Genomic DNA, 11,749 nt, shown 5'->3' with positions numbered 1-11,749 from the left:
CTAAGTGCTGCCGCGCCCACATCCTGTGTCCCTCCCACCCCCCATCGTCCTTCCCAAGTCCTGCACCCCTCACCCCGGCTGTGCAGCTTGTCCCAGCCCTAGCCCCAATTCCTCCCTCCCCCACACCCCTTTTCTCCCCCTCCCCTAACCCCAATAGACTTACCAGCTGGGGGCAGTTGTATCAGCTGCCTGTTTAGTCTATGGCTAAATCGCCAATTCAGAGCTTTTAATTGGTCTCCTGATTCAATTCGCATTCAGAAAGTCGGTCCCTGAATCGGGCCAAATCTCTGAATTGACTTAGCTACTGAAGCGTCACACACCCCTACAAATTAACTTTGCTGCAGACTAGTACTTGTAAATACAAGTGCTGTCCTGCAATGGAGTTTTTTACTCTGCAGGAATACACATGTAGAGGCTGACACAGCTGGCTGGAGCACGAGGTTGTTTTAGCATGGGAGCTGCCTGCTGGCTAACCCTGCACTGGAGCACATGCCCCGGCCAGCCCTTCCACAGCACATTAAGCCAGGTTGGAGCAGCCCTGGGCTGCTCTGACACAGCTTAACATGCTGCGGTCCCAGGCATACTTGTAAACACAGCACCTGGGAGCAATAAACTCTAATACAATACACACCAGAGTTTATTGCTTCACCTTAATACTACATGTAGATGCACCCTGCACATTTTATGGTCGAGAAAGCTAACTGAAGCGGTCAATTTTGAATATATACAAGAACAATTAAATATGTAAAGAAAAATTAATTGCAGTATTCTAGTTCAAAATATTTCTTCCATGTTTCCTTAGGGCATGAAAATATCTCTGTCCTGTTTTTTAATCCCACCTAACACCCATCTTCTGTGTTGGAACTCTCTTGGATTCTCCTTTGCACCTGAAAATAGGTTACATTTGTTCTTGACAATATCTGCTGTCATACTATTGTTTTTTTCAGGCAGTAATAGTACAGAAGTATTGATAGTCTTTTACACTTAGGATTATATCTTATACCAGAGCTTCTTAAGCTTTTTCATAGTGTGGAATGCATCTCAATGGGAAAATTGACTTTAAACCACCTCCTTTCTGATTTGTTACTGTGAAGATCACCTTCTCTTCATTCCAAATCATATAACATTCTCTTAGCTACCACAAAATAACTTACCTCTAAAAGTGCTAGAAAGTTTTTAAGCTTTTTAGCAGCTCAAGGAGGAGATGTAGTTCTCCATGATGACCCTCAGAGCACAATTTAGAGAATATGTTTATAATATGGCATAGGTTGGGTTGGATAATTCAGTTTATCCGAAACAATTAATGGCTAGTTTGTATGTACTGAATATTTTTTATGCAAGAATGAGCAGAAACCATTCCTACCACTTTCAGTTTTGAATGAACAATGCTTCCTTCTCCATGGGTTGAATTGCATTTTTTTGGTGCAGGAGGATTTGAAAATCTGTAGAGAGGTACTTTCTTCTCTTGCACCTCAGAGAGCCCATCTCTATTGGGATTCTTGGTATGGATCTGGGCAAGAGCAAAAAAATTATGCCCACACTAGGAATCAAGGGTTTCTAATACAGGCAGCCCCCGCTTAGCGCGCTCTTAATTGGTTTCTGAAAAACCGAGCGTTAAGTGAAACTGAAAGTATTTGATGACCCAAGATGGAACTGCAAGTGTTTTTAATGAGCCACGATGGCGACCGCGAGCATTATAACAAAACTCGCAGAGTGCTAAGTGAAATCAGGTATCAATTTAAAATGAGTGTTATAGTGAAATAGCGCTATGCGAAACAGTGTTAAGCAGGGGTTGCCTGTACAGAGAGATTCAGCAAATTGTTCTCTCCCATCTTCCCACCTTTATCTATCCTTGTGGGACCTGACTAGAGTCTGGTCCTATGTCAGCTTGTTTTCTGGTTCTTTCTTAGCAATTCTCCTCAATAGTATTAGGTTTATTTTTTCAATAGCTTGAAAAAAATCTTTACCCCCTTCTAAATGTCCTACAGTTTTAATTTATCTAGGTCTCTTATTGGGTTTTTTTTAAAATTCCAGAACAGAAAAAAAGGAGCCTCCAACCAGCTTGGTCTATACAAGTCATTATTTTTATACGCTTGCACTGAGTTTTTTTTAATTTTTCTCTGGGCAGTGTTATTAAAATGAGGCTATTTTGCATGTCAAAAGGCAATTAAGATTGCTCAGGCATGTGGCACTTGGAGTACCCAAGACTTATCATGCAGCAACATTTGACAGTGGGTAGAAGAACAACATTACAATTATGCTGGGATATATATATATTTATGCTTCATAAGCTGTGATCATAAGCCAATCACTGAAATGTATTATGAGTAAACTTCCTCTGTGATTGAGGCTTTTCCATAAATCTCTGATCTAGAACTCTCAAAATCAGTAAAAGAATTCATGTCAGGTCATTTTTACCTCTATGATATACCTTGTACCTTTCCCTGAAGCTCTTGATAGTGTCTAATGCTAGGTATAAATTAGCAGACCAGATGTACTGCTGGTCTTATTCTATATAGCATTTTTTATGTTTCAGGGTTGGAAAAAAAGTACTGTGGGCTGATTAAACGACCTAATGCCACCTGGATCTAAATGCTAGGGTGTGCTAATTGCTTTTTTGTTTTGTTTTGTTTTTTTAACAAAAATGAAACTGTCAGTGCATTGTCTGTTCAGTCTATGAGAAAAAGACCGTTGACAACTGAGCTGTAATTCTCTTCCCAATATCCTAATATCTTGAAGTGTGGATTGAATATGCAGTAGAACTACATCTCAAAGTGTTTACAAGCAAGTTATTTATTTTTGTGACATCAAAAAGTTATTAAGGATTTTTGTGTTTCACTTTTTGTTCTTTTAAGTAAAAGCTTCTGTCTGTAACTATCAATTTAAAAAAAAAATATTTTAAACAAATGAAGTGTGTCTTTTATTTTCTATCTTCCATCTGGGCCTGCAAAAGGGGAGTCTCTGTAAGCTAAATACAGCTCTTGAAGATGTGCGACCAATTTTGTAAAGTCTTGAACTTGTCTCTCTCATCAAAGCTACCTTTTCTTTCTTTGTACGCCAAGTTTTTTCATATACTGCTGGGCATGTTTTCTGTTCTTGTATATTACATCACCTCTATGTGCCCTCTCTGTCTTTTGTTCTGACTTACCAGTGTTTATCAAAACTAAAAGAAATCAAAGGTACAAACCATGAAATGCCAAAAGCAAAATTTGTATCCTTTTAAAGACAGATGAAAACCATACCCTCTGTATCTAATTATATTCTACAGCTAACCATTACTTCTCTTAAATCTAGTGGTATTATTTACCCAGTATAAAATACAGTATGGCAATGTGAACTATTAAGTCTCTCTTTCCTTAGTAGTTTTTCAGGCATGCCCACCTACACATTTTAATATTTTAGAACTGAAATGTGGTTTTAAATCCTACAGTGATACTGGAAACAGTACATCACTAGAATGCTGCATATTATTACCATGCTTTCAGTAGTTTAATGTTTTGTGGAATTGTAGCTTTTATACATTACCCCACCACATCCCAAAACTGTAACTTTACTTAACAGCACACAGAGTTCCTATATAAGGTCATGCGTTAAAAATTACATTTAAGGAGCATATGGAGTAAATATGTGTCCTCTCTTTACTAACTTTAAATGATAAGCCTTAGGAAACTGTTATTTGTCAGTGCTATAAAGCAGATTGCTGCCCAGTGTTTTCAATTATCTTCAAAGAGTTCTTCACAGGCAGTAATAGTTATATCAAAACCTGAAATTTATTATTCAGGTTCTACGCTGAAGTCTTCACAGTGATTATGTTCCTTTCAACAGAATGCTTTTTATGCTGACTTTTCACATTCTTTTTCATCTTTTTATTATTTCCCCAGAATGGCCACCAAGTTAATACGGCTCGTTAATGACAAGAAAAGGGCTGAGCAGGTTGGTGGCGGCCCCAAGCGGCTGGGCCAGGATGTGGAACTGGAAGAAATGATTGAGCAGCTCCAAGAGAAAGTTCGTAAGCTTGAGAAACAAAATGAGGGTATCCGCAACAAACTAATTTCAACCAAACAGCAGCTCCAAGTTCAAGGCCATCGGCACACACCATATAGCTACGTTCAATCTCGCATTAATAGTGGTCTCAAAAAAGTGAATGAGGCTGTTGGTATCCAAGACCATGCCAGGAAAGGTATAGTTAAAATCCTTAGGACTTTTAATCGATAATATCCTACTCATTAGGGCTTCCCTGAGGTAGCAAGCACATACCAGTTTCTCACTTTGTCTCTTTCATTGACAATAAGTACTTTCAAGAAATGCTCAAGAACAGTTCTGTTTTTCCTTTGTAAAGTAGTGTCCTATTTATTATGCTATCTTGTTTGCAGTATACATCATCACTAGCTTGAGAAGCTATCATGGTTTTTCAGTTTAACTAGTTATCAAATACAAAGTGTTACAATATATTATAACTTCAGAGTTTTCTTACTTTAATTTAAAGTATCTGTTAAGGGTAAGGGTAAAATATGACACACATGCGGGGAGGAAAAAAAGTTTAGCCTTAACACATTACAGCAAAGGTCTACACTTGAAACTTGTTTGCACATATTTTTCCTTATTTACTTCTAGCACTGTCTTCTAGTCTCAAATACATGCATGCACAATGCGACATAACTGTGAAAAAATTATTACATGTATAGATTTTGGAGGACATGTAATGAAATGCAGTCCTACTTCATGGAGATTCTTATATTTATGATATACTGTTTTTTTGTGGGAAGAGGAAGGGTTTGAACAAAAGTAGGAACAAGTTCTTGCTCTCAGTGCTCCACATTTGTTACAAATATATAAGAAAATTAAATTGTTGGTATTTTAAATTTTCATGGAGAGAAACTTTATAAAGTAGTTTTATTCAGATAATTAATTTTATCTATCCAGATAACTTAAAGTAGTTATTTAGAGCCTTTTCCAAAATTCTTTGACTCAACAGGAGTTTCTTATTAACTTCTTCAGGTTTTGAGTCGTGTACCTGGCTGGATACATTACATATTTTTCCTTTTTCAAACTTTCAGGTTCTTTAATTAATAGACTACCTGTGCCTTTGCAGTCAGTCAGTATTAAGATTCAGTTACTGCAGATGTTCAACCTCCCCAAAAATAAATGATTCTAACACTTTTAGATGGGCAGTAGTGTTTATGGAGTATAAAATATTTAACACTCAATCATTTTTGTTTTTTCATTGCTTGTGATGTTGACAGTTATTTTTTTTATTCCCCATAGTAGATTTTTTTTTTTTTTACAGTGCCTTAACTGAAGATAGTGCAGAAACATTATACCAAAAATATTCTATAATGGTATGAATTGCATTCAGTTTGCAAAATTAAACTGCCATGGTCTGGGCCTACTGCTGCAAATCTTGTTCAGTTATATTGTTAAGTAGAGATCCCTTCCATTTGTTTCACAACTCTATGTTGAAATTAGGGTGCTACATTTTTATTTACTTATTTTATTCATTTGCTTCCCAAAAAAGTTCTCATTTGCTTACTTCAAGATAAATTTCAAACCAGCATCTAGGGAGGGTCCAGGCTAAAAAGCCAAGTGAAAATTTGAATGTTATATCTGATATGAGTCTGCACTTCCGTAAATTCCTTCTCTAAAGTTTAGGATGCCTTTTGTAGGGTTAGCAGAATGTAACACACAAATCAAAAGCTTACATCTTTAATAAGGTACCTTCTGCCCCTCCACCCCTCCTCAGCAGGACAAAGATACTATACTAAAGTGTTTGCCATAAGAGAATCACTTGGATGCTCTCTCAGCTGGTCCTTTTGCATAGTAAGTGGTATAAACACTTTCGGTATGGTTTGGGGAGTATATCTAGGTTTCTTGACTATCTATGGTCTTTGTAAACCTTTGCAGTCTGATAATCTTACAGTAGCTAGAATTTTTGCTCATCAGGCTGTATTTCAAATTTACTTCTCAATAAATCAGAGGACCGCCATTGCAGCTCTTCTGAGATGGTAGGAGTGCTTGAAAAGATCTTTGTTTCCTCTCTTGTCTCAGGAGGCAAGACATTTCCTTAAGTAGTGCATCTGGGACAGCAATTCTTTTTAATGTAGTTAGCAGATTCAGGAACGCCTTAGCAGACTACTGAGGTCAGTACTACTGTTCAGATTGGTAACTAACGGCATTTATACACATACTTTTTTGTTCCGCAGTTTGCCTGAGATCTGCTGTTTTGGAGCAGACTCAATTAATCGAGTCTGCTCTGCACGCGAGCTGAGGTGAACTGCACTGCACCACATGCAGTTGTATAAGCAGCGAAATGTGCATTAGTACACAGAAAATGGCAGCAGGGCACTTTTGAACCAAAGCACCGCTGATGTGTTGTAGTTCAAAAGTGTGCTGCTGCCATTTTCTCAGCGTTGATGCACATTTCACCACTTATACAACTGCAAGCGTCGCAGTGACAAGCGCTTTTTCAAAGCGCCCGGTGCTATAGCACTTGCATGTGTAAAATGCCCTGTAATTCTGAGTGAATTGCCTGATTAGTATCAAATAAGATTGCCTGGACATAATTTGCATGTTATGAATGAGAACAACAGTTAAGCAAGGAATACTCAGAATATCAAAGAGTACGGTACTTGGCTGTTGCTTGGGATAACCTAGCTAATTAGAAAGTCAAACAGATCTTTGGAAATATATAAAAGGTCAGGTCATATCAGTCCAAAAGGTGACTTAGTAAGCCAGGCTGTTTATTTGGCCATTTCCTGAACTTGCCAGTGTTCTTGTATCTTAAAAATCTCATAACTCACACTCCAACCCCATATAGTTTGTCTTTGTGCCTGGTTTGTTGAATGTAGTATATACTAAGCTTAAAAATGCACAGTGAGCATAACACTCCAACCCTACTATAATTAGAAAGCCTTTAAATAGTGTCAGCTGGCTGACATCAGGCATGGGGGAAGCATGTTATATTTTGAATAACCATAGAAGCCAACCAGATTTTAATGATCACAAAAGAAGGTACCCATGTAGATGTATTTCACCTCTTTAGTATGTGTGCCAATTAATTGTTATCTTGTTGTTGAACCTTCCTTCAAACATCCCTATCTTCCTCAAGGACATATCTCTTACCATCTTCCAGGTGTGATATGACAGCCTTAAAACTTCTTACTCATTATATTCTTGGCAGTCTAGCCAAACCCAACACTATCTTCCAGGAAGGGAGACAGAAGGGGGGACTTTATTAAATAAACTGCAGGTGAAAGGGATGGAGGCCTGGTAGAAGCTGAGGTGTCAAGCCAGTGGCAGTGGAATAGAGACTTTAGTCTATCCAACACTTGTAGCTGTAGAAAGGTGGCAGCTGCAATGGTTGAAATCTGGAAGGTGCATCTGTAGAGATTGTTTTACACATTGATGCACTAATTGCTTGATGCTGCAGGTGCTGATTTGGGTATGCTAGTGCTTCAGTTACTGTTCAGCTAACAAGGCTCTTCAAGGAAGTTGTTTCTAGCTTGTTTCCTTCAGTGGGATTTTGTAGAGGCAGTGTCTTGCAGGAGTGAAAAACAGGGTATTTCCCAACGGTAGTTCACTAGATGCATTCCTTCATAAAGTTACACTGACCATCTCATGTTCACACTAATTTAAAACTTAGATTCTAGCATTAGAAAAGAACTAAAGGACCTTTAAATATGCCTGGTATCAGTCTATGACATGTTAAGACTTGGGGTTCTGTAGCTTCTTCCATCAGTAGCCCCTCTAGTGTTACTCTGTAGAGACAGAAAAAGTAAGAGGCCAGAATAATTACTGGTGAATAACTATTTTTAGCATGTCTTTAGTGTCAAGTTTCTTTGTACTGGAGCTGACCTCTGTATTCTCTCTTAAATTAATGTAAAACTATGTAGATGGCCCATACCAAAACTTATGACATCTCCCTGTAATTGTGTATACTTGATAATGTCCTCAGTGTAGTATTGATGTATGAGTGGTGTAATGCATATTCTGAATTAATATATTCTATAATTTATTTTATAAAAGAAATACCCTTTATATTATCTACATACTAGTCATAGATATTTATATTGTCTATTGCTTCCTTTATTAAAGATTAGTAAATGCTTTTTCATTACATTTAATATAAAAATATAAATCTCTAAAATTGTTGTTGTTTTAGGAATGAGATTTCAAGATTTAGAACTAAGATCCCCTCAACCCATACTCCCAAGATATGGACACAGTTTGCTTGAAGAAGCAAGGGCTGAGAGAAGAAATCTGTAGGTCTTTTTTTTTTATTATTTTCTGTAATTTAAATTTATTGAAGTAAGAGAGGCAGCACATTTTTTCAAGACCTATAGGTCTTATAAATATGGGGTTAGGTTCTAAAATTGCTAATAGTGATACCAGCAATACTGCCAAGAATTCCAAGATTGGAAAAAATAGATATCCTTTTATAAATTGCAGTAGAGAAAGGAATTTAGTATGGTAGACTGTAGATATAATAGAACCTAGTGTTTTTGCAGTTATTTTCCTAACTCACCTATCAATATCAGGGTTTGTATATTAATGAGGGTTACACCAATCCACAGTGATCAGCTGCACAGAACTGCCAAAGTGGTCCAACTGTTTACTGCAACGTTTATTTCAAGGTAAACTCCTCCTCCAGTCAGCTCACGCAACTCCTAATAAACTGCAGCAAATAGCTGAGTAGCTTATCCCTACTTGAGCCTCTTATTGCAAATTAAATAGTTTGAGAACTGCCCTGATACAGATATTCTACATTGTATTTTTCTGTAGTTACAGTATGGCCAGGAGTTAAAATTACCTTAGGGATTTTATTAACTGTAGGTGTCAAGAAGGTTAGTTTTGTTTCATTAAAACAATGGTAATTCCTGCATGATAGTGTCCCCTAGCTCCTGGGTGAAAAGAAGAGCCTTAATTGCCTCTCTTACTTCATTTTCCTGCTATTGCTTTAAGTTCCAGTAGCTTATCACTATACAACAAATGAGCTTGATTCCAGTTAAAAGACTGATTTCAAATCATGGTATATAAGAATCATACTTTATTATTGAGTAAATATGCAGTAACCTATGTTATCCAGTTAGGTTCCCCTTCCTTTGGAAACTTGTGCCCTAAATCTCCGAATCCCAGAAGGCTGGCAAGGGCCAGAGCTATACACATTGAGTGTCTGATCTTCTGTTTTCCTCAGCAACACATCATCTATGGTAATAAAACTGATAAATGCAAATTTATGATGCTTCAAAACACAAGAAAGGGTTAAAAGCCCAATATTTTCAGAGGTTTCCAGATCCAACAAGGCTTACAAAGAACTAACCACAGATGCTTTGACCTCAAGTTGGGGCACCCATCTTAGACACTAGTCAATAGCAAACATATGGTCAGACAAACTCAAGATACAACATATAAATCTACTAGAGTTAATAACTACCAACTGTAGCCAACTCACCAAAAGTTTTATAGTGGAAAAAGCTTGTAATAAAGACAGACAACAAGGTAACTACAGACAGTATTGCCTCTGTGAATACAGTGGGGAAAAATTTGAGATTACTTTGCCAAGAAACAGTCAAAATCTGGAGGAACTCAGTTACCAGTATACCCTTTTCTAATGCATGTGATGTGTTGACATGATCATCCCTTGGTGCAAACCCAGATCAGATGACACTCAGTTGAGATATCACCTCTACAAAATAAAGTCTACTATTCATAAAAATTAATAATTTTAATTCGGAATCCCCAAATTGTACTGGCCAACACTGTCTTATCTCTAAATATAGGAATAAAATGGGGTTCCTTGTTTTAGTCCATTAAAGATAGATATGTTAATCTTTTTAAGCTTCAAAATGTTTTGGTGCCATAAAGTTAAGAATGTCATGCTTACTATGTCATGCCTTAGTTAGCGACTCTGTGCTGGACAAATGAGAACTTAGTTCTATTGTAAATGTGGCTGATATATGAATATCTAATGTTTCTGATCTACATGATCTAAGCATGAGCATAATACTGCATTTTCTCATATATCACATATCCACAAATAAGCCCTGCACCTTGTTTTTGGAATATAGAAAAAAAAAGATTTTTCCAGGGTCATGATCAACTGATAAAGTATCCAAGTAATGTGGCATCCCAAGAAACAGTCTGAGGGAGGCAGCAGGAACTTTTGGTATGGCAAGACAGGAACAAATCTAGGCTCCACACTTTTGCAAGATCAATAATAAGACTGTTACTTCTTTACTGTAAATAGATATTTATATGAGACTATGTAAATAATAAAGGGTTGCTACCACACCACAAGTCTCATCAAAATACTTCAGACTTCATGCAGCAGTTCATTTGCGCTGAGCCAGGTCATTTGCTGGTTAGACACAAGCTACAGTATTCAGCCAATAGCTATGACTGTTAGAGGGTTAACACAGGACTCTGCCCCGTCAGCTGGCTGGGCCAAAAGCAAGTGGGAAACATTGTGGCAGTTATTAGAGCACAGTGTCTTCATGCTTCTATTCCAGCAAAGAAAAATCAGTTTCCCCACTTAAAATACACACCCCAGTTTTGGAGGGCTGATTTGGGGGGAAATGGTGTGTGGGGCATTTGAGAAAATACAGTAACTCAAATTTCTAAAATTTACTTAGTAACTGTATTCAAATAGATGAGAAGATTTGAAATGAGTGACAGTATATAAACAAGGGTGTAGGTTGTAGCTGTATTGGTGTAAGGACATAGGCAGATAAGGTTTGTTGGCTAAATCTAATATCTTTTATTAGGCCAGCTCAAATACTTGGGAAAATTCTTCTTAGCAAGCTTTTGGGTAGAAACAACCTTTGTATATAGAAAATACTTGTTTCTTTCTGATTTCTTTTCAGTATCTGATTTTTCTGTTTAATATAGTACTTATTAAAAGCCCTATGAATACAAGCTACTTTGTTGACTTGCAGGGAGAATGTAATAGAGTCACAAAGGGGACATATTGCAGAATTAGAACACAGTGGTGAGATGCTCAGGAATCAGCTAAAGAAGAAGGAAACGGAGTTTGAAGAATCTCTTCTACAGCTGAAGGAGCAACAAGCAACAGGTCAAAGGTATTACTGAAAAAATGAATTTCCATATCACAAAGCTATAATGCTTTATATATGTATTAGAGCAAATTACGAGAAGAATGATCTTCTTATTTATATAGGCTCCATAATTTCTCATTTCTCAGAACTATCCAAGGCACAAAATACTGATTTTGATTTTTTTTAAGGACATATTACATTTACTTTGTCTTTGTTTGAAGAGCAGTTCTAAGACATGCAACCAGTCTTGCCTTGCATAGTCTATCACTAGCCAATTAGTTTGCTGAAAAGACTACAAGATAACACAATATTGTGAGCTGCCAAGTGAACAGAAGCCCCACAATCACTTCAAACTGCAGTCTCTAAAAATACATCATGACATCCCAAAAAGCTCATTACATTTTGCGTCACTCATGAGTTCCTTGTGATTTTTTTTAAATCTCTATCTAGATTCTTCAATGACTATCTTTGAATGTTTACTAATCTTCAGTGATACTTTAGAAGCTTCTGTATAGTACATTAATGGTCTGAAAAGGCTGCCATAAATGCTTAAAAGAAGGTGGCAGGGAACCCTTAGTTGGTATGCAAAATTAAAGATTGTTGTGAGCTGTGTTTCCTATTTCTTCTCCATAACTTCTTAAATTTTTCTTCCCTGATTTTCCTTTTTCTTTATGTTTCAATGTATTTTATCTTCTCTT

General features: G+C 37.0%; 1 protein-coding gene across 10 annotated transcripts in view; it reads left to right on the top strand.

Annotated features, from left to right (window-relative positions):
* RPGRIP1L (RPGRIP1 like) overlaps positions 1-11,749 on the top strand; it is a 171,872-nt gene that overhangs the window by 24,266 nt on the left and 135,857 nt on the right. For 7 of the 10 annotated variants that reach the window (XM_025207532.1, XM_006026573.3, XM_025207531.1 and 4 more), the window contains 3 exons: positions 3,882-4,180; positions 8,159-8,258; positions 10,932-11,075. In XM_025207532.1, coding sequence (XP_025063317.1) covers positions 3,882-4,180; positions 8,159-8,258; positions 10,932-11,075 — 543 coding nt within the window. Of the gene's footprint in view, positions 1-3,881; positions 4,181-8,158; positions 8,259-9,082; positions 9,203-10,931; positions 11,076-11,749 lie in introns of those variants that run through there. The other 3 variants (XM_025207538.1, XM_025207535.1, XM_025207539.1) reach the window with 3 other exon arrangements.

This window comes from Alligator sinensis, unplaced genomic scaffold, assembly GCF_000455745.1.
Source record: "Alligator sinensis unplaced genomic scaffold, ASM45574v1 scaffold173_5, whole genome shotgun sequence".
In the NCBI taxonomy this organism is placed as follows: domain Eukaryota; kingdom Metazoa; phylum Chordata; order Crocodylia; family Alligatoridae; genus Alligator; species Alligator sinensis.
Note: the sequence above shows the minus strand (reverse complement) of the source record. Positions and strands in the feature narration are given on the sequence as shown.